At 34.4% G+C, this 22001-nt stretch overlaps 7 protein-coding genes across 9 annotated transcripts; 2 read left to right on the forward strand and 5 right to left on the reverse strand.

Annotated features, from left to right (window-relative positions):
* Window positions 1–260: 260 nt before the first annotated feature.
* LOC130968598 (auxin-responsive protein SAUR22-like) lies at window positions 261–972 on the reverse strand. The gene has a single exon (XM_057893951.1). It carries the CDS (start codon window positions 886–888, stop codon window positions 610–612), a length of 279 nt encoding a protein of 92 aa, XP_057749934.1. The 5' UTR covers window positions 889–972; the 3' UTR covers window positions 261–609.
* Window positions 973–1761: 789 nt separating this feature from the next.
* On the reverse strand, window positions 1762–2339 carry LOC130968597 (auxin-induced protein X10A-like). Its single transcript, XM_057893950.1, has one exon. It carries the CDS (start codon window positions 2202–2204, stop codon window positions 1923–1925), a length of 282 nt encoding a protein of 93 aa, XP_057749933.1. The 5' UTR covers window positions 2205–2339; the 3' UTR covers window positions 1762–1922.
* Window positions 2340–2578: 239 nt separating this feature from the next.
* LOC130968603 (uncharacterized) lies at window positions 2579–7696 on the forward strand. Its single transcript, XM_057893955.1, has 2 exons — window positions 2579–3207; window positions 6737–7696. Exons 1-2 carry the CDS (start codon window positions 2973–2975, stop codon window positions 7045–7047), a joined length of 546 nt encoding a protein of 181 aa, XP_057749938.1. The 5' UTR covers window positions 2579–2972; the 3' UTR covers window positions 7048–7696.
* Window positions 7697–8296: 600 nt separating this feature from the next.
* On the reverse strand, window positions 8297–8833 carry LOC130968600 (auxin-induced protein X10A-like). Its single transcript, XM_057893953.1, has one exon. The coding sequence runs from the start codon at window positions 8724–8726 to the stop codon at window positions 8448–8450; it is 279 nt and encodes a 92-aa protein (XP_057749936.1). The 5' UTR covers window positions 8727–8833; the 3' UTR covers window positions 8297–8447.
* A 2262-nt stretch (window positions 8834–11095) lies between these two features.
* On the reverse strand, window positions 11096–15011 carry LOC130968596 (uncharacterized). Of its 3 annotated transcripts, none has more exons than XM_057893949.1 (2): window positions 12978–15011; window positions 11096–12634 (listed from the first exon to the last, which is right to left on the reverse strand). In XM_057893949.1, the coding sequence occupies exon 1, from the start codon at window positions 14176–14178 to the stop codon at window positions 12979–12981; it is 1200 nt and encodes a 399-aa protein (XP_057749932.1). In that variant the 5' UTR covers window positions 14179–15011; the 3' UTR covers window positions 11096–12634; window position 12978. The 3 variants fall into 3 exon arrangements, with proteins under 3 accessions (XP_057749932.1, XP_057749931.1, XP_057749930.1); XM_057893948.1 differs by having other exon boundaries at window positions 11096–12658; XM_057893947.1 differs by having other exon boundaries at window positions 11096–11798; window positions 12978–15007.
* A 3527-nt stretch (window positions 15012–18538) lies between these two features.
* On the reverse strand, window positions 18539–20096 carry LOC130968602 (auxin-induced protein 15A-like). Its single transcript, XM_057893954.1, has one exon. It carries the CDS (start codon window positions 19508–19510, stop codon window positions 19250–19252), a length of 261 nt encoding a protein of 86 aa, XP_057749937.1. The 5' UTR covers window positions 19511–20096; the 3' UTR covers window positions 18539–19249.
* On the forward strand, window positions 20083–20829 carry LOC130968599 (auxin-induced protein X10A-like). The gene has a single exon (XM_057893952.1). It carries the CDS (start codon window positions 20422–20424, stop codon window positions 20698–20700), a length of 279 nt encoding a protein of 92 aa, XP_057749935.1. The 5' UTR covers window positions 20083–20421; the 3' UTR covers window positions 20701–20829.
* Window positions 20830–22001: the final 1172 nt, after the last annotated feature.

Here is a 22001-nt window from a genome sequence, read left to right on the forward strand (position 1 = left end):
AAGTAATAATTTTTTCCCTATAATTTTGAATACTTGCTAGAAAAACCCAAGAATGTATTCTGTTCTTAAAATTATTTTTGACAGTTGAAGAATTAGCACTTTGCTTCTTACTGGATTACCCTCTTTCATTATTTTTGAATACTTGCCTTGCTTGATCCAAAACAATTTCTAACATTATAAAGTTATTTCTGGTTCCACATTAATAGGAAATTTATTCAGCAATGCTTCATGTTCATACATAAGAAACTAAAGGGAAAAAAGAAAAAAGAAACAACTACTACAACCATAATGGATTAAATAACTAAAACATTCCATTTTCTCTCTAGCAGTATTGTTTCTAAGCCAAATTCACATTTGGCACAAACAAGAGGAAAATTTAAAAAAAGAAAAAGGAAAAAATACATATCAAATATTACATTTGTATTATCAGAGGTATCATATCACTGTATAAATGAAACCTTACATGGGTTGAAATTTTTCCAAACCCATGCTTTCAAGGCAAAAACAGAAAATATGATCCATCCTCATTAAAAAAACAAAGGAAAAAAAAAAAGAAAGAAAAGAAACAGAACATATATTTATATACTTTTGGAGGTTGTTCATGAGAATCTAGCATAAGGTAGATGTGAGACTCATGAACAAATCTTCAGAGCATGGAATTGTGAGTCCTCCCATTGGATGGCTGAATCCAAATTCATTCTCTGCAATGCTAAGTAGTTCTTGAAAAGAAGGTTGATTCAAAACTGACACTGGTATGACGAATCGCTTCTTTTCGCCTTCGCCTACATACACGGCGAAGTATCCTTTGGGAACTTCCATTGATGTCGCGGAAGCTTGCCGGCGAAGAATGTGCTTAGCACTCAAAACACTAGGCAAACGAATAGCCATTGCCAAAAGTATTGTTGTTTAGAACTTAGAAAGAAAGAAAGGAAGAAAAAATGAAAATTCTCTTCTTAATTTTTTTTGTTTTGAATTTAGTGTGTTGTTGGAAGAAGCTTAGAATATGTTGTGTATTTATAGATAGCAAAGACTTTAGGGGTGATTTTGATTTGGAATAAAGCAGTGGCATATAGAGAATTAGGCAGTGTTTAGTGATAACGTGAGGTACAAGTATTAAAATAAAGCTTATGATTGATTAATATTAGTTGTAAAGATTATGAAAAAAATTAATTAAGATCAAGGAACAACCAATTGGTGGTCCTACACGATAATGTGACAGATGTAGATACAATGGTATCTGGTCAATTTTCCAAAGACTTGCTGAGTCAATTATTAAATTAATTAAAGATTAGTGTCAACAATTTAATTAGAATAATAAGATATTAATCATTTAGTATAAACGGATATTTAATTGTTTATACCCATATTTCCAGCCAAAACTCACCTGATTATTCGCTGTCCAAATCTAATCTCAATGATTTGAGGCTAAAGCCTTTGAATGCCTAACAATATTGTCATGTGGCCAACCTCAATTATTTAGAAAATTTCTGTTCTTATGTATGAGTAACATGCAATAATTCTTTTATATGTATTAACTGAGTTCAAGAAGAATGTTTATAGCAAGTTTCATTATAATTTAACAAGTTAAAAGATTCTACTTCCATGATTTTTATGTGCTAACAAGGTCTTAGCTAAATAATTTATGTTTGGTGTATTTCTTAAGAAAGAATTACTGATCTCTAAGTTGAATTTAATATATAATGACACTGATGAATTATTAGAATCTGTAGAATTGGACAAAAAAAAGAAGTAGCTCAACAATATCTTACCATAATTTTCTCATTCAAATTCATTGTACCACTTCCAAAAGAATGATTGATTCTAGGAAGAAACCAAAAATGGGGAATGTTTAGATAAAAGAAAAGTGCCTTCTGTACATTTGCCTCTGCTAAAATCTAAGTCTCTGCATCAAACATGATTACTTATAACCTTTCAAGCTTAGAGGTGAGCCTTAGGAACTCATCCTCATTGCATGGTATTGTGAGGCCGCCGGTCGGATGATCATATCCGAATTCTTCTTCTGCTTGGTTTAGTAGTTCTTGAAAAGAAGGTTGGTTCAAGTATGATATAGGAATCATGAACCGCCTCATGTTATCACCGATGTAGACAGCAAGATAGCCTTTTGGGACTTGATCAAACCCCTTGGAAGCTGCTTGGACTGCAGAAGATGATACCTTTCTAATACCCGGAATGCGAAAACCCATTGTTGATCTCAAGGTAATGAATATTGATCTCAAACTAGTTGTAAGAAAGAAATATCTGAATGACCTTGTGTTGTTTGAGAAACCATGGAATTAGGTGTATATATATAGATGCATTATTATGCTTGATCCTGTGAAAATCAGTTCTTCAATGAATGGTTTCTAATGGGGCTATGGTAGGGACTACATAAGAAAGGGATCACATGGTATTGCCATATATGTCCCTTTTGAAAGATCATGAAATTATATGTGGGAACATACCCTACCTTCTTAGACAATGGGAAACAGATTATTTCAATTGATTAGCATAGGTGAACACTAATGTTTGTTGTTGATTCATGCATTTATTGCTGTGTAGTTATTTGAATGGTAGACAAGCTTCATGCATATAGATATTAGTTAGTACTTGGCAGCTATCTATTTAATATCAGCATTGAATTTGTTATCAACATGAAGAAGAAAATGTGACATGTCTAAAGCATGTTTAGGAAAATATGGAATACTAATTAAGATATGAACAAATATAAGGTCTAAGTTTGAGAGCATTCACTCTTAACCACTTTTTCATGTGAACTCTTATGTGTATGGACCCCAATCCTTTAACCACTTCAACAACCTTTCATTCATGAAATAGTTTTCCAACAAAGAGCCTTAAGATCTATAAATACAAAAACTCATTGGCACTTCTAAGCATCAAAACTAAAACGCAATCTTCTCTTAAACTTGAGAACTTTTTTCATTGTTCTTCTTTTTACATATTATACACTGAAAATGGGTTTCCGTTTACCTGCTACTCGAAGAACATCATCGTTCTCAGGTAGGCAAGCAGCTTCAAAATCTGTAGAAGTCCCAAAGGGGTATCTTGCAGTGTATGTCGGAGAAAACCAGAAGCGTTTTATGATCCCCATTTCATATTTGAACCAACCTTCATTCCAAGACCTGTTGAGTCAAGCTGAGGAAGAGTTTGGATATGATCATCCCATGGGAGGTCTCACAATTCCTTGCAGTGAACATGTCTTTCAAGAAATCACATCTCGCTTGAATTGATAATGAATCTCACACCATAGAAGACTGACATAGATTAGCATACACATGTTGTATACAATAGATTAGTATAGAGCATTAGAATGGCAAGTTCAAAGAGCATGCCTTCTGTTTTTTAATTAATTTTTGTATAATCCAAGATTGAGAATGAATTCAATTACTCAAGTTTTTGAGTTTATTATTATAGCATTGTTCACTTCACTTCTTCATGCACTTAGGAAGGATATTATATGAGCTTAGTTACTTTGCTGCAAAAGAAAAAAAAAAACATAAGAAACCTGATTTGTCTGTGAACAAATTTAAGATTATGTTCCTAAAGTTTTTTTATCTGAGCACTAAACTAAACTTAAAACTATTAAGTCTAAACATGGACACAAACACTAGATTATGAGATCCTTTATGAAGCAACTAAAAGTTTCTCTTAGATCACACTTGTCTCACAAGTCATGTGGTAATACTTGTGCTTCATACAGTTCAGAGTTTTAATTTCTTGTGACAGAAGAGAAAAGTAACCAACTTTTTTTTCTCCATTTTTTATTAAAATTTCACTAAACACATTTCTTAATATGTTTAATATAGAAAGATTTTATTGGAATTTCAAAAATTTAAAATTTTAATTATTTTTATAGTAAATTTATAAATTTTTAATTTATTAATTAATCTTACTGATGACTACTTTTAAGATATTAACTAGATTGAGATCCGCGCAATGTGCGGAGAGGTATATTATTTATACTATATAGTATATTTTAATAAATGTTATATTAAAAATATTTTAGAGAACATATTATAAATAGATTTTGAATTTATTTATTTTAAAAAAAACATAGGTTATTTATATTAGAGTTATACAAAACTGCATTTTTTTTCATTTTTCGATTTGTATTAATGGCTACACTTTGTCTTTTCTTGCGGTTTTTTTGTTTGTAAATAATGAAAAAAATAAATGAATGAGAATGAAAAACATATAAAAATGTTATATTAAATTTAAGGAGTTTTTGACAATTAGTATAAGAGATTAAGAAATGAAGAGTAGTAAGAGTCTTATTATGTATAAGTTGTAGAATTTGAATATTTGTAACTGAAATTTTTTATAATTATTATTATTATGACATTTTTAATGTATGTTTATTGCATTTAATTAGTACTTGATGTTTCAATTGAATAATAATAGATAAGAGTTTTTTGTTTTAATTTTTTTAAAACATTTTACTAAATAGTAATTGGTTGATTTTCATCTAGCAATTTTGGGTATTAACTCTTTCGGTTTGTCATTACCACTAATTCGAAAAAGTGGAACATGTAAATGTAAATTGTGGAAGAAGTACTCCACACGTAAAATAACAATTTATAATTTGATGATGAAATATTACAATTGATAGTATATAGGGAGCAATAATTTTAAATACACATTAATTTTGGTTGTGACTGTTGGACAGAACCGTTTACAAAAGAGAAATATATAAACTTGTGCTACTTGCAATGAGTTCACAATTAAAATGTTATTATTTATAACAAATAAATAGGGCTATTGAAAATGATATTGAACAATGAAAAGAGTAAATGACAAAGTTGAAAATCTTTAGGAAGATACCTGGGACAAATTTCCTACGTTGACGGCGCTCAATAGTGACGTTGATCTGAGACCAGAATCGAGTTATGACAGGAAAACCGCAAGAGGAGGAATGGAGTTTGCCCCGGTTTCTGCAATTTATGCAATGCGGCTCCGCCGAAGAGACATCGCGATGTACAATTTGTTTTGAGGAAAAAACAATGGCTCATAGGACCGAAGAGGATGGAGGAAATAGGATGAGACCGGAAGAGGATGGAGGAAATAAAATCTTAGTACGGAGAAGTGCTAAGAGGGTAAGGGTTTGAGAAAGGTAATAAGTTCTTTGGTTTTGAGAGTTTTTTGTTGGGGATAAATGTTAATTTGTGTTTTTGTTGTTTTAGAAATAAGGATTGATTTGGAAAAAGTTAATTTGTTAGTTTTTATTGTGTTTTTTTAGTTATAAATTTTAAAATTTTGCCAAATAAACGTTGGTGCTGACATAACGTTAGTAGAAAAAGAGAAATAACTTAAAAATAATATGGGTAAACGTATGTACCTACTTTTATATATTAAGAATATATAGATTAGTTAACTTTTTAGGCATTTATTTGCTGTAGAATTTAGAAATAAGACATTGAACCAATTTCTCTAATCTTCACAGGTTTTTACTTTTTGAAAATAATTTTTTAAAAATAGTTTTTCAAAAATTACTTTTTAAAAATTATAATATGATAAATTAAACTAAAAATAATTTTTAAAATTTTAAAAGACGATAATCAATATAAATATAAAAATAAATTTAAATATTTATTAATATATAAAATTATATTAAATTTTAATAAATACGGACTCATTTTAAAAAATGCATTGCTAACTTATGAAGCTCCTTATTTTAGTTTACCTACCCAACCCATGATCCGAAGAAAGTTACAAACTTTCCATGAACTTTTGAGCTGGGAAACGCAATAGAAGCTTCTGGAACTTCCCTTCGACTTCAAGGAGCTTTCCCAACCTCTTGGGTAAGTGGTACACTTTTTCCATTCTCTGATCATTGTTTATAGTGTTGCATCAATTCTACTACTTATGAACTGACACAACTAGTTACTCTGTGCTTTTTCCCGAGTTTGATTTTTACCATGTTCAAATTATAATTTTTTTTTGACGAACCGCGGATGATGTTTATTTTCCCCTCAATTTTTAAAATAAATTTATTAGTATTGAATTGCTGACTTCAATTCTGTGCCAGTCAACTGTGTTCTAAGTTTCTGCCCCTGAATTCCTAAATCAAACCACTAAGAGATGCAGATATTGGAATTTTGCTGGATTGAGTTGGAAAAAATGCAATAATTCAAAAATAATTGTAAGATAATATTGTTACTGTTTCTGATATGTTTGCTGCTTATTGGGGATATGCTTTTTTCAAGTGTTGGATTAGGATTTTGAGCACTATGAATATTTCAGGTGACACTGGCTTGTGATCATGCTAGTATGCTACAGGTTCTCTTGTTTCCCTTAGGTAGCACTTGGCAGCTACTTGCTAGTATTGAGTTGCATTATTAATTTGAAAAAAATGTCACATGCCTTAAGCATGTCTACTAAGATGTTGAAAACCAATTTAGACATGAACAGATATAAGGTTTCAGTTGATCTTATCTCTTTTGATTTGAGTGGCTGCTCTATTGGCCATTCTTTGAGAGGGTGGGGTATGCACTCTTATGCTACTGCTTAATTCTTGATAGAAGTCTCTAAGACATCACCATGTGATCTTTCGTGTTTATGCTTCCCATCCTTTAACCCCCTTCAATAATCATTCATCTCTTAAACAGTTTTCTGAAGGATATTAAGATCTATAAATACACTTGCTCTTGCCTTCAAAAACAACACAACTCATTGGCACTCCAGAGCATCAACACAAACACATTCTTCTTAAACTTGAGAGCTTTCTATTGTTTTTCTTCTCACATATTTACACAAAAGATGGGTTTCCATTTACCTATTATCCGAAAGGCATCATTCTCTGCTAGCCAAGCGGCTTCAAAATCTGTAGAAGTCCCAAAGGGGTATCTTGCAGTGTATGTTGGAGAAGAACAAAAGCGATATGTCATCCCAATTTCATACTTGAATCAACCTTCATTCCAAGACTTGTTGAATCAAGCTGCGGAAGAGTTTGGATATGATCATCCTAGGGGAGGTCTCACAATTCCTTGCAGTGAACATGTCTTCCAGCAAATCACTTCTCGTTTGAATTGATGAGGAAACTTACACTGTAGGAGACTGACATAGATTAGTATACATTTTTGTACAATAGATTAGTATTGATATCAGAATGACAAATTCCTTTTTGTATGATGAAAATTGATAATGAATTCAATTACCCAACTACTTTCTTTGTCAATACAAATGTTCGCTCTCCCAACAAGTAGGAGCTTATATGAGCAGAGCTACTTGCTTTAAGAACGCCACATTTGACTGTTTGAATAAATTTTGAAGGCGAGAACTAAATTCCTTATCCTAGCATATATAGAGCTAGAGAATTTTTCCTAAGACCTGAGAGAAAGATAAATATCTCGGTGAGAAAATTGTTTTTGTGATTGAAGTAACGGATGCCAATAACTATATGCATACCTATAGATTTTCTCTCTTACTCTCAGCTATAGTTTTAGCTATGCCTTGAATTCCCAAAATTCGATGATCAAGGCTGTATTTATGAGATTTCGTTGCTACATGGTGTGAAGGTTAACTACAGTGCTCTACGATTCCATATTTTTCTCATTCTAATGAGCTTAGTGGCCTAATTGGAAAATTTTGAAAGAAAAAAAAAATCATGTTATAGCAAAACTAGGAGTTCTATGTTTATTTGCCTTATTGCCTATTAAATATTTAGCCATTTTCTTTGTTCTTTACTAAGTCTGCAGGAAGTCACAAACTTCACATAAAAATTTTGAACTTGGTTGGTGACCTATCGTTTCCTTCCTCTTACGTGAGTTGTGTGGCAGACCAGAAACTTTTGGAGCTTCCCTTCAATGAATGTTTAACAACCCTCTAACCCAGTTCACTAAGTTTGTGAGTTCTTTGGTTTGTCATCCATATTGATTCTTCTGATCATTGTTAATGTTTCATGATTTTTACATGTGCCCAACGGAAGTGGTGGGCTTCTGGCTCTATGCTCTTTTGGAGTTTAGTTTCTCTTACATTCAAATGATAATACCAAGGAGCTAAGTATGATGTTGATCTTCTCTCAAAAATTGTTATTTTTTAAATTACTATTTTTGAGTTAGTAATTTAGCTTATATGTTTGTCAAATGTTCTCTTCTAAGTTTTTGCCCCTGAATTCCTTTATCACTGTAGTGCCTTTGTCCCCTCTCCCCGCCCCCCGCTTAATTTTCAATACATGCGAGCCTGAGCGCATGAATGCCTTGGACTTTTCAGGATAAATCTCCAACTAATACTGCTTGAAAACATTAGAAACCATAGAGATTGGACGAAAGCCTAGTGTTCCAACATTGTTGTATAATAACTTTCTCATTGCAATAAATTTTTACAATTCCAAAGGAATGACAAAAAGAAGAGATTAAATGAAAAATCTTTACAATAAAAAGAAAGTGCCTTCTGTACATTTGCCTCAGCTAATCTATCTCTGTCTAAATGATTTACAACTCCTTCCAGAGAGAGGTGAGCTTTAGGAACTCATCCTCAAGGCATGGAATTCTAAGACCACCAATTGGATGATCATACCCAAATTCTTCTTCTGCCTGACTTAATAATTCTTGAAACAATGGTTGGTTCAAGTATGAGATAGGAATTATGAACCGCTTCATTTTATCTCCAATGTAGACTGCAAGATAGCCTCTTGGGACTTCACTCCCCTTTGAAGCTGCTTGAGTTGTACTAATTGATGCCCTTCTAATACCTGGTATGCGGAAACCCATTGGCTTTTTGTTCTTCACGCAAAAAAAATGTATTGATCTGAAAGGACTTGTATGAGAATGAAATTATTTGAATTATAATACTTCTGGATGCAAGTGACTTGTGTTGCTTGAGATCACAAGAGAATACTATATATATATAGTTCATAAGAGTCTGTAAACCAATTCCCTAATGAATTATTCCAATCAGGGTACCATGGGGTCTACATGAGAGACACGGGATCACATGGTATTGTCTTGCAAGTATCTTTCAAGTTTTAGGAAGTTGGATAGGAGAACATAAACCCCACCATTTGAAGATTAAAGACATTTTCATAGGTGAAACCTAATGCTTGTTCATGCATTGATTGCTGTTTAGTCACTTCAATGCTAGTAGACATGGTTTAGACATCTCACATATTTTTTTTAATTAGATTGATATGCTACACACACATATCTATACACTTCTATCAGAGTGATTGTTTGAAATCTGTGGACCAAAATGTATGCCAACCAGCTGACTGTTCAGATAAGCAGTAGGTGTTGGTCATTCAGTTCTTCATCTATATTGAAACACATCCTAGACACTGGCATGTGATCCTTCACGCCCATGTCTCCTTGTATACCCCATTCAAATAGCTTTTCTTCAATTATCAGCATTTCAAAGTGTTCTTGAAAGTGCTTTATATATATAGATAGTCATGGTTGAAGAAGTCACATACAAGTAAATTCCTCTGCATTGTCTAAGCATCAATACTTTCAACAGAAGTTTGTCCAAATTGTTCTTTCGCAATGGGTTTCCGTTTGCCTGGTCTTCAAAGGCGCAATGACGTCCCAAAGGGTCACCTTGCAGTTTATGTAGGAGAAAATCAAAAGAAGCGATTTGTGATTCCTATATCATTCTTGAGTCAACCTTCAATTCAAGACTTACTAAGTCATGCTGAACAAGAATTTGGATTTGACCACCCAATGGGTGGGCTCACAATACCTTGCAAAGAAGATGTCTTCCTTGAGATCACTTCTCAGTTGCATAAGTCATAGGAGAGGATCCAACATAGATGGTCAATTATCCAACTCAATTTTGTAAAGAAATCATAGGCTAACATTGTAGATTATCTGCTTTCTTTCTTGTTCTTTCCTACGAAGTAGGAAGAATGATGTATCTACACAGATAAAATTTATTAACAAAGATTATTGCAATTTCATATCTATGAGCCACTTTTATATTCTCTCTAGTCTCAACATTTCTTTTGACCTTTTATTTCAAATTGTTTTTTGGATGATTGTGTATTTTCATGTTGTTATTACTTATGTATGAACCTGGTTAACAAACTAATCTCTATACTTGCTGTATTGTTTAGTACTTCTTTAGTTATGTGGTGAAGCTAGTAATGACTCAATTTACCTCCTCCATGACCTTTGCAAATCCATATAACTATCCACTCTACAGTAGTTTTTTCTTCTTCTTTTTTTTCTTAAATTTTTATTTGGGTTTAGGGTTTTTATAATTAGTGGAATGATTGGCTTAATTGCTGGAACATACTTTGTGACTTCCAAGAACTAGTGGTAACAGAAAGGTATTGTAAAAAAATGTGGTCTTCTCTTGCCACGAATTATTTAAGAGCAATCAGAAGTATTCCATGGTCGATAGTTCACATTGCAAGAGGTATTGCACCAGTAGAGAACCGATGGGATATGTTTTGATCCACATGATTCTTAGCTTATTGTTACGGAATTTATAACCCACAAACTAACCGGCAAGTGTATCGGCTCGTACCAAGTAGTACCTTAAGTGAATGAATATCGATTTTACGAGGATTGATGGACTAAACAACAATAATTGAGTGATTTACTTAGTTAGACAAGCAGAAAAGAGTGTTTAAGTCTCAATTGTATTAAACAGTAAATTCAGAAGATAAAAAAGTAAGCAGTAAACAGATTGTGAAATATATATGAAAAAACAGTTAAAGTTTTAGAGATATTTATTTTTCGGATTAACTTTTCTTACCAACTATTTTAATCATGTAAGATTCAATTCATGGCAAATTATATGTCGCTAAACCCTAATTTCTTAGACCTTTTTAGTCTCCTATAACTTTCATCAACTGTCAATTCCTTGGTCACTTGATTCCAATTAGAGGGTTAAGTTCAAAATTAGTTTATGTGCCACAGAAACCATAATTATCCAAATATAAGAGGATTATATGTCACGTATCTTGTTAAGTCCAAATAATTAGTGATTTAAGAGAATTTGTGTTCAAGCTATTGTTTAAGTAAATTGTTTTTTCAAGATTTACAAGAACTCAATTAGAATAAGGGTCATACTTCCTTTCCACCCAAATTCATAAGATGAAGAATGAAAATAATTCTTGAATTTGAAATCAATACATGAATTAAAATAGAAAAGTAATATTATTAATCCATAGAATAAACAGAGTTTCTAACTTTAACAGTAGATGTTTAGTTGCTCATGGTTCAGAGAGAAAAGAAGGATTTTGAAAAACTGTAAAGTGCGGAATGAGATAAGAGAAGAGAGAAGTGATTCTTTTCCCTTTTTATATCTAATCCTAATTAATATAAAATATATTTTCTAAAACTAAATAATATCTTTTTCTATTTATAAATAAATTAAAGTCTTAATCAAAATTAAATAAACTTCTTCGTGCAGCTTCAATTGAGATGTGGGGACCATTGTGAATCATTGAGCTGGCGCCTAACTTGAAAAATCCCAAATTAGGCGCCACTATGGCAGCAAGCTTAGATGCGTCTCTTTTGTCTTGGCACCTAACTTCAGAATTCTGAAGTTAGGCGCCACCCTGGCAGCAAGCAAGTGAGGCTTTGTTCTTCTTCTGGTGCTTAACTTGAGAATTGCCAAGTCAGGCGCTAGTATGGCCGAATATGTTGGAGAAGAAGTGTATACTATTATACATCGTTGGAAAGCTCTTAAAGTTAGTTTTTTTAATGTCACTAGAATCCCATCAATTGGACCTCTGTAACTCAAGTTATTTCCGTTGGAGTGCTAGGAGGTCATGGTTGACAGCATCATTCACTTTCTTCTCTTCTATAAAAATTCCGTCAAATCCATCCGAATGCTACCTGAAATAAATAGAATTGCACACAACTCAAAGTAGCATTCATAGTGACTAAAAGGCATTTAAATTTTAATTAAACTTAACAATTTGAATACAAATTCACTTGGAAAAGATAGAAAAGATGCTCACGCATCACAACACCAAACTTGAACTGTTGCTTGTCCTCAAGCAATCAAAACTAATGTAGATTTAGGATGTGAATTTGCACGAGAAGTGAGTACTCGATTAAGCTCCTGTCTCTTCTTAAAGTGGAGTTTATATACTGCAATTTTGAATAGGTTCGGCATCTCACTATCGTTTGAATCTGAGGAATGTCACTGTCCTTTTTGTCATTTGGAATTAGAGTCCGGATAATATTATGAATTCTCTGGCCTTTTTACCTTAGATTAATCCTTGAACACAGTAAAATTTTTTCATTCTCTTTTCTTTGGTTCTTTGCACCTTGAACTTAGCCGTGACTTTAAATGCTTTGTCTCAAACTTTACTTGACACAAAAATACCATAAGCACTTAACTGGAAAACTCTCTTTTGGTTCTGATTTTTCTTTCAGCTACTCCTAGACAATGGTGCTCAAAACCTTTGGCATACTCTATTAAATGCACTTGATCTCGACTCTTAGTGCTTTCTCTCAAGGATAACTTGACATATTTACACCACAAACATATGACTAGGGAAACAACTCTTTGAACTTTTAATCATGTCTGACCTCCCTAGTTATTGATGCTCAGAGCCTTGAACCTTGCTTTTCTTTATTTTCTTTTGCTTCAAGGATTAAGCTTTTGTTTACTTCAGAGAATTCATAATAGTTCTTTAAATTCTTGTTCCTCATGCATCAACATCCTTTGATTCAAATTCAAATATGCACTGTTCATATCATGCATTCAGAATCACAAATAATACCATCATATTTAAGTAAATAAGACTACTCTTTAATAACAACTCAATTTCTCAAGCAATACATCACTTCTTTTTTTTCTTTAGATTCAAGCTCATGAGTGGTACATGAGACAACTTTTTAGAGCTAAAAGCAAATAACAAAATTAAAAATAGCAAAATTAAACAAGAACCTAGGAATTGAAATACTAAAGATTATGCAGACACTAAGACAAAATAACAGAAAATAGGAACATAATATACATAATAATAACAGAATAAAACAAGAAGTGAAAAGGGACTAAACTACCTCAGTCTCCATGGTGGGGATCTCTCTCCTCTGGCTGTGGTCCATATGGTCCTTTCAGATGGCCAAAGTACTGTCTCAGCTGGAAAATCTCCTGGCGCTGAGAGTCCTGGACAGCCCTCATCTGATCAAGGGTGGAGGTGAGATACTCCCAGCGGTTGTCTTGTGTCACCCTTATCTGCTCTATGGATGCATTGAACTGCTGCCAACGGTTATCCTGTGTGATTCTCATCTGTTCAATAGAGGAAATAAGCTGCTGCCAGTACTCCTGAGGTGGGAAGTAATGCCCTTGAGGTAATGGAGGTTGATCCTGTTGAGCTTCCTCCTCAGCTTGATCTTTTCTGGGGACCCTGTGGTGTTCCCTAAGATGCTCCATGGTCTTCTTAGTAATTGGCCTCTCAACAGGAATGGGGAAGTCATTATCCATCTTTACCTTTGCTGCTTCACACAGACGATAAATCAGATGTGGAAAACCAAGCCTAGCCTTCTTTAGAGGATTGGAGGCAATGTTATATATCTGTTCTGGAATAATGTCCTCTACCTCCACTACTTCTCCTTTCATGATACAGTGAATCATGACAGCCCGGTCCACAGTGCATTCAGACCGGTTGCTAGTTGGCATGATAGACCTTCGGATGAAGTCTAACCATCCCCTAGCTATAGGGAGAAGATCAGTGCTCTTTAGTTGGTTCGGCTTCCCCTCTGCACCTGTTCTCCACTGAGAACCCGGAATGCATATTTCTTCAAGTACTTGTTCCAGTTGCTGATTTCTATGCATCCTCTCACTGTAGCAAGCAGATATATGATCTGGAGGTGGCAGATGGAGGACCTGTCGGATGCTTCTTGGACTGAAATCAATGACCTTTCCTCTCACATAGCTTTGGTAGTTCTTTTCATTGATCCCGTCAACATCCTTGTAAGCAACCCAGAGATTGCCATAAAATTCTTGGACCATTAATTGTCCAACTTCAGTGTGCGGGTTGCACATAAATTGCCATCCTCTCCTCTGAATCTGAAATTGAATTTCCGGATATTCATCCGGTTGAAGCGCAAATCTCACTTCCGGAGTTACAGCTTTCTTGTAAGTATTCTCATAAAAGTGTTTTTCATGGAGCTTGGAGCGGAACCTCTGTGCATTATAAGAACTGGTGGCTGGCTCTTTGCCTTTCCTCTTCCTTGAGGACTTAATAGTTTTTGGTGCCATTACAATGGGCAGAAAAATAACAAGCAAAACGATAACACTAAACTTAAAATTTTTGCTCGTCTTCGAACAAATTAGAGAATTACAAAGAGTAAGACAGAGGAAAAGATGAAGAAATCTAAAATAATGAAGTAAAATTAAATTAAATTTTTTCTTTTGAGTTAAACTAATAAATAAATAAAAAAATAAAAAAAGGGAAAGGGGCGCACAGAGGTGGGGTAATGAAAGAAGGGGGGTGGTTATGTGTATAGAAAAGGGGACGTATTTATATAGGCAGGGGGTTGATGTGGCTGGGTGTAGTTAGCTTGGGGAAGGACTAATGTGTTGTTGTGGTTAGAAGGGGAATTGTGGAGGGTTAAGGGAAGGGATTTGTTGTGTGATAATGGAATGGAAGGGGGGTCTTTATATAGGTGAGGGGGGATGGCTTGATCATGGGTGGGTTTGGGTGTTGGTGAGGGGCTTTGTTGGGAAGGAATGAAACAAGGCAGGAGCAGGGTTCACGGGTTGGTCTGGGGAAGGAAAAAGGAAGGGTTGGAAATAGATAGGAAAGGGAAAAAGGGAGGGGATCAGGGAATGGGTAGGGGATTCGGTCAAGGTGGAAGAGGGTTGGAAGGGAGGGGTATCGCAGCTGGGGTTACGGGATAGGAATATTGGTCAGGGGAGGGTAGACGGGGAAGGAAAAAGGAAGGGTTGGGATGGGGTTTGAGGGATAGTAAAAAATGGGGAAGTGAATATGTGCAACTGCAGGGTTGGGGAATGGAATCACAGTGATTTGGTGCAGGATTCACGTGATTCAGTTAGGAATTAGGCAATTTATGAGAGCTGGCGCCTAACTTGAGGGTAACAGCGCCTAACTTGGAGTGAGATGTCTCCCTTGGCGCCTAGCTTAAAGAACACAGCGCCTAACTTTGTTCTTGAACCCATGCTGGTGCCTAACTTGAGAAACTTGTAGTTAGGTGCTGTGTGTACAGAAAGGAACAAATTCTCTTGAGTTAGGCGCCACCCTCTAATTTTTATTTTTTTTGTGCCTAACTTCACTATGCAGACCTGTGGATAATCCTCCAAGATACTTCATGTGGCGTCTAACTTAAAGGAGGTGAAGTTAGGCGCCAAGCCTCCAATAAAGACTCCAATTTTGCACGCATGACTGGTGCCTAATTTCACAAAAGTGAAGTTAGGCGCCACCCCTCCAGCAGCTTCCTTCAATTTTGCTTTGCATGTGGCGCCTAACTTCCGCATTCAGCTTTTTTAGGATGTTTGAAATTCTGTCTTCATGTACTTGTTTCTGTTCTAATCATTCTGCATGATCAACATACACATAAAACAAAGGAAAAATAATAGAAACTCAAACAAAACTAATGAAACAAAAATAAAAAAATCAAGGTAAAATTCAAACTTAAGGATACGAAAACTTCGAGTTGCCTCCCGACAAGCACTTCTTTACCGTCAACTCTGTTAATCCAGCAGATAAGTGGACCTTTGGCGATCAATCTCGCCTCCAAGATAGTGCTTCAATCTCTGGTCATTTACTGTAAATCTTCTGTCAGAATTCTCTTCCTGAATTTCCACATGATCATACAGCGATGCTCTAGTTACCACAAACGGTCCTGACCACCGGGATTTCAGCTTCCCAAGAAAGAGTTTGAGTCTTGAATTGAATAAGAGCACTCTCTGACCTGACTCAAAGACTCTGATGACAATCTTCTTGTCATGCCATATCTTGGTTCTCTCCTTATAGAGCTTGACATTCTCATAGGCAGAGTATCTGAATTCATCAAGCTCATTCAGCTGAAGCATCCGCTTTATTCCTACAGCTTGGACATCAAAGTTCAGAAACTTTATCGCCCAGTATGCTCTATGCTCGAACTCAACTGGCAAGTGACAGGCTTTACCATAGACCAACTGATAAGGGGACATGCCAATAGGAGTCTTGTATGCTGTCCGGTATGCCCAGAGACCATCATCAAGCTTCCTAGACCAATCCTTTCTTGAGATACTGACGGTCTTCTCTAGAATCCTCTTGAGTTCTCTATTAGAGACCTCTACCTGTTCACTTGTCTGAGGGTGATAAGGGGTTGTCACTTTATGACGGACTCCATATCTCTGCAGAAGTGAGTCCAGCTGTCTGTTGCAGAAGTGGCTTTCTCCATCACTAATGAGTGTCCTTGGGACACCAAACCAACTGAAAATATATCTCTGGAGAAAGCTCATCACAACTTTGGCATCATTGATGGGTAAAGCTACAACTTTCACTCACTTGGGCACATAATCAACAGCCACTAAGATATAAGAGTTGGAGTATGAGGGTGGAAAAGGTCCCATGAAATCAATACCCCACACATTAAATAACTCAATCTCAAGAATCCCCTGCTGTGGCATCTCATGGTTGGCAGGAAGATTTTTAGCTCTTTGACATTTGTCACAGTTCTTCACAAATGCTCTTGAGTCTTAGAAGAGAGTCGGTTAGTAAAAACTGCTCTAAAGGACCTTTGTAGTTGTCCTTTCACCACCAAAGTGGCCTCCATAATCAGAGCCATAACAATGCCAAAGAATCTGCTGTATCTCCTCATCTGAGACACACTTCTGGATTATACCATCTGAGCATCTTTTAAAAAGATAAGAATCCTCCCAAAAGTAGTACTTTGCATCAGTCAGCAGCTTCTTAATTTGTTGTTTACTGTACTCCTTGGGAATGAACCTCATGACTTTGTAATTTGCAATATCTGCAAACTATGAAGCCTATTGAATGACAAAAAGTTGCTCATCTGGGAATGTCTCAGTCACAGCTGTGGGTGATTGCATTCCTTCTTCAGGTTCAATTCTGAAAAGGTGGTCAGCCACTTTGATTTTCTGACCTCTTTCTGTCCTTGATCTCAATATCAAACTTCTGAAGGAGCAGTACCCATCTGATTAATCTTGGTTTAGAATTCTATTTGGTTAGAAGGTACCAAAAACTTGGTGTAGAATTTATAACACACAAACTAACCGGAAAGTGCACCGGGTCGTACCAAATAGTACTTCAAGTGAATGAGGGTTGATCCCACGAGGATTAATGGACTAAGCAACAATAATTGAGTGATTTACTTAGTTAAACAAGCAGAAAAGAGTGTTTGGGTCTCCATTGCGTTAAACAGTAAATTCAGAAGATCAGAAAGCAAGTAGTAAACGGATTGTGAAATATATATGAGAAAACAGTTAAGGTTTCAAAGATATTTATTTTTAGAATTAACTTTTCTTACCAACTATTTTAATCATATAAGATTCAATTCATGGCAAATTATAAGTGACTAAACCCTAATTCCTTAGACCTTTTTAGTCTCCTCTAACCTTCATCAACCGCTAATTCTTTGGTCACTTGATTCCAATTAGAGGGTTAAGTTCAAAATTAGTTTATGTGCCACAGAAACCCTAATTATCCAAATATAAGAGGATTATATGTCACGCATCCCGTTAAGTCCAGATAACTAGTGATTTAGGAGAATTTATTTTCAAACCGTTGTTCAGTTAAATTGCTTTTCTAAGGTTTACAAGAACTCAATTAGAATAAGAATCATACTTCCGTTCCACCCAAATTCAAAAGATGAAGAATGAAAACAATTCTTGAATTTGAAATCAATACATGAATTAAAATAGAAAAGTAATAGTATTAATCCATCATAGAATAAAAAGAACTCCTAATATTAACAATGGAGGTTTAGTTGCTCATGGTTCAGAGAGAAAACAAGGATTCTGAAGAACTGTAAAGTACGGAATAAGGTAAGAGAAGAGAGAAGAGCTCGAAGGGTTGATTCTTTTTCATTTTTATATATAATCCTAATTAATGTAAAATATATTTTCTAAAACTAAATAATATATTCTCCTATTTATAAATAAATTAAATTTTTAATCAAAATTAAATAAACTTCTTCGTGTAGCTTCAATTGAGACATGGGGACCATTGTGAATCATTAAGCTGGCGCCTAACTTGAAAAATCCAAAGTTAGGCGCCACTGTGGCAACAAGCTTGGACGCATCTCTTTTGTCTTGGTGCCTAACTTGAGAATAGCCAAGTTAGGCGCCAGTATGGCCGAATATGTTGGAGAAGAAGTATATACTATTTTACATCATTGGAAAGCTCTGAAAGTTAGCTTTCCAATGCCACTAGAATCACGTCAATTGGACCTCTATAGTTCAAGTTATTCTCGTTGGAGTGCCAGGAGGTCATGGTTGACAACATCATTCACTTTCTTCTCTTCTTCTATAAAAACTCCGTCAAATCCATCCGAGTGCTACCTGAAATAAACAGAATTGCACACAACTCAAAGTAGCATTCATAGTGGCTAAAAGGTATTTAAATCTTGATTAAACTTAACAATTCGAAGGCAAATTCACTAGAAAAAGATAGAAAAGATGCTCACGCATCACTTATTGGTTGTAAAGTCACTTTCTGAAGGTGCCAACTATTTGGCATGAAATCTAAAGTGTCAACTAATCCTTGAAGGCAAAACCATGTGATATCCCATTTGCTGTTGTCTATCAATACACCCCATCAAGGATGTGATTTGATTTTTTTAAAATTTTTTTTATATATGTATAAGATAATATTTACATACACAATTGGAAAAAACTATCATTATAATTTATTTTTACATATCGATTGATTTTCATGAGGTGTAAATTTCTTTAACTTTGACTCTTCTACTTTTTATTCTAATTCTAAAAATTATATTTCTTAGTTTATAATGATTATATTTTGATAATTTCTAAATTTTTTTATTGTTGAGAGTTATTAGTGTGTTACTTGCGTTTCACCTAGATTATATTTTCTTTTACCTAAAAAGGTTAAAAAAGATAACATGTCAAGATGCATATAAGGGTGAAAGGATGAGAAAAGAAAACTTAGTGAAGAAAAATACAATGAAGTTATAACAAAATTTTTATGCATTAATCAGTCACAATAATTATGATGTTCCACTTTTGCGAGAAGGCAAAGGGAAAAACAAGATATACACTCAATGTATTATGATACTACAAAATTGTTTGAGTTGAGCTAATCTATGCTATGTCAGCCTCTTTTTTCTGATGAATGAGTGATTCAAGCAAAAAATGATATGATATCTAAGAACACATCTTCTGTGCAAGGAATTGTGAGGCCACCCATTGGATGAACATAACCAAATTCTTCTTCCGCCTTATTCAGCAAGTCTTGAAATGATGGTTGGTTCAAATATGATATTGGAACTATGAATCTCTTCATCTTTTCTCCAACATAAACTGCAAGATGCCCCTTTGAGACTTCTCCACCCTTTGAAGCTGCTTGTGTAGATTTTCTAATTCTAGGTAAGCGAAATCCCATTGTTTCTTTGTTGTTGCTCCACTCACACAACTATAGAATGATCTCAAGTAGCTTGTATATGAAAAAAGTGTTTCAAGTCTGATGTTTTTTGTTTGAGAATGCAAAGATGAGTATTGGTATATATAGATCAAAAGGATGCTTGTGTGGATACCCTTCTGTATGGAATTGAATGGCGTCTAGAAAGACAAGGACTCATGAACCTTCACATGGTGCTGTCTCTTGGAGGTCTTTATGAAGAACTACTAATGATTCAGGAGCAAATGGCCCACATTATTGAAGATTTGCCAACATAATCAATCCTTGAAAATGAAAGAGGTATGAACTATTGATTGTTGAGAACCTAGCCTGCTTCTCATCTACATACCAAACTTTATCTATTCTTCACTTGATGTTGCTTTGAGCTTGATGCACATTCACACATCCCCGTGATAATGTATCAATGTTGGCTCAATTATTAACTACCATGTTTCAGAGCTATCAATCACATCCTGCTTGGGGTTTTCAAATTTCATAATTTGTTACTCTGGTATTATTAGTTGGCAGATGTATGGATATAAAGTTTTCAATCTAAGGAAAATATATGAGATGTCTAAAGCATGTCTAGTAGAAGGTGGCTATTGTTTGGGCCATTCCTTTAGAAGGTGTGGTGTGCACTCTTACACAACTGCTTAATCCTTGATAGAAATCTCTAAGACAGCACCATGTGATTTCTCATCTGTATGTCCTCATCCTTTCAACAATCTTTCATCCTAGAAATAATTATCAAGGAAAGTTAAAGTCTATAAATACACTTCCTCTTGCCTTCAAAAACAGCATAAACCATTGCCATCCTCAAGCATAAACATTTAGACACATTCTTCTCAGATTTTAGAGCTTTGCCTTGTTCTCCTTCTTTTAGACCAACACAAAAGATGGGTTTCCGTTTACCTGCTATTCGAAGGGCTTCCTTCTCTGCTAGCCAATCATCTTCAAAATCCTTGGAAGCTCCAAAGGGGTATCTTGCAGTGTATGTTGGAGAGAAGCAGATGCGTTTTCTGATCCCTGTATCATATTTGAACCAACCATCATTCCAAGACTTGTTGAGTCAAGCCGAGGAAGAGTTTGGATATGATCATCCCTTGGGTGGTCTCACAATTCCTTGCAGTGAAGATGCTTTCCGACAAATCACTTCTCGCTTGAATAGCCTATAAATCTCATTATGTGGGAGGCTGACTTAGATTAGTGTACAGATTTTGCACAATAGTATAGAGTTAACCATCAGAATGACAAATTCAAAGAAATTGTCTTCTGTTTTTTGTGTAATAACAACAAATTCAATTAATCAGATATTTCTTTTTATCATAAAAAATGTTCACATCTCTCTGCAATTAGTAGCTTCTTCATCATTTTATTTGATTTAAGTAAAATCCAATTTATCCACTTTGATAAATTCCAAAGAGCAAGTATGTTTCCTATCCCCCCTTTTTCTCTCTTTTCCCATTGAAAAAAGAAATAGTATGAGGTTAAGGTTTTGGGGGGCCTGATCACAACTATGCATGTTGTGCCTTCCCAACCTAGGCAGGTGCACAATAGCAATGACAGCATCAAGGTCTAATTATCCCCTTGAATAACACTAACTCACTTTTATAGAAATAGCCATTGCGAATGTCATTAATGCATGTTATCTATAATAACATAGTGTAGATTTTCTCTTCTTAATTTTGGTTTTTAATTATGACCCAAAATTTCCAGATATGAATGATGAGTGCTGTATATATATGAAGGAAAATGCTACTTGTACAACATAAATCAGCCTTTAGTCAGCCTTTAAATCTAATATTTTATTATTTTAATTTTTTAATTAATTATATTTCCTATTTTTAAGAAACCACTATTATTTTAAACTTTATCAACTAAAAAATCTCTAAGTTCTTATCATTATAATAAAGTATTTCCTTTATTTTCTCCCTCTCTCTCGTTCACACTCTCTCTCTCTTTTAAAAAAATCAGTGAAGTTTTCAAAATTAATTAAACTCACTTCAATTATTTTTTTTATTTAAAACATTTAAAACTCATGTCAAAAACACATCTAAAATTAAATAAACAACATAAACACATTTAAAATTATGTATTAACACATCTAAATTATTGTTATTGTAGTTCTAAATTACATATTGAACACAGAAAAAGTTAAACTCAAATACACATCCAAAATTATAAGAATGTACTCTAAATATTTTATCAACACATCCAAAACTCATGTAAAAAAACTTATATATGTACATAAGAACATAGTAAACAATGTAAACACATCTAATATTATAAGAATGCACTTTCAATATTTTATCAACACATCCAAAACTCACGTAAAAAATTCTATATATATACATAAGAACATAATAAGCAACATAAACACATCCAAAATTAAGTATTGACACATATAAATTAAGTTAATATTACAACTTCCAAATCAAATATATGAGTTAAAATCACAAACACATTTAAAAAAATA

This window comes from Arachis stenosperma, chromosome 3 (assembly GCF_014773155.1).
Source record: "Arachis stenosperma cultivar V10309 chromosome 3, arast.V10309.gnm1.PFL2, whole genome shotgun sequence".
In the NCBI taxonomy this organism is placed as follows: domain Eukaryota; kingdom Viridiplantae; phylum Streptophyta; class Magnoliopsida; order Fabales; family Fabaceae; genus Arachis; species Arachis stenosperma.

Bases quoted from the DNA above. Each gene is read 5' to 3' on its own strand.
- LOC130968598 (XM_057893951.1), bottom strand. From the start codon at position 888: ATGGCTATTCGTTTGCCTAGTGTTTTGAGTGCTAAGCACATTCTTCGC.
- LOC130968597 (XM_057893950.1), bottom strand. From the start codon at position 2,204: ATGGGTTTTCGCATTCCGGGTATTAGAAAGGTATCATCTTCTGCAGTC.
- LOC130968603 (XM_057893955.1), top strand. From the start codon at position 2,973: ATGGGTTTCCGTTTACCTGCTACTCGAAGAACATCATCGTTCTCAGGT. The intron at 3,208-6,736 runs GTGAACATGTCT...TAAACTTGAGAG, and splicing joins AGGTCTCACAATTCCTTGCA to CTTTCTATTGTTTTTCTTCT.
- LOC130968600 (XM_057893953.1), bottom strand. From the start codon at position 8,726: ATGGGTTTCCGCATACCAGGTATTAGAAGGGCATCAATTAGTACAACT.
- LOC130968596 (XM_057893949.1), bottom strand. From the start codon at position 14,178: ATGGCACCAAAAACTATTAAGTCCTCAAGGAAGAGGAAAGGCAAAGAG.
- LOC130968602 (XM_057893954.1), bottom strand. From the start codon at position 19,510: ATGGGATTTCGCTTACCTAGAATTAGAAAATCTACACAAGCAGCTTCA.
- LOC130968599 (XM_057893952.1), top strand. From the start codon at position 20,422: ATGGGTTTCCGTTTACCTGCTATTCGAAGGGCTTCCTTCTCTGCTAGC.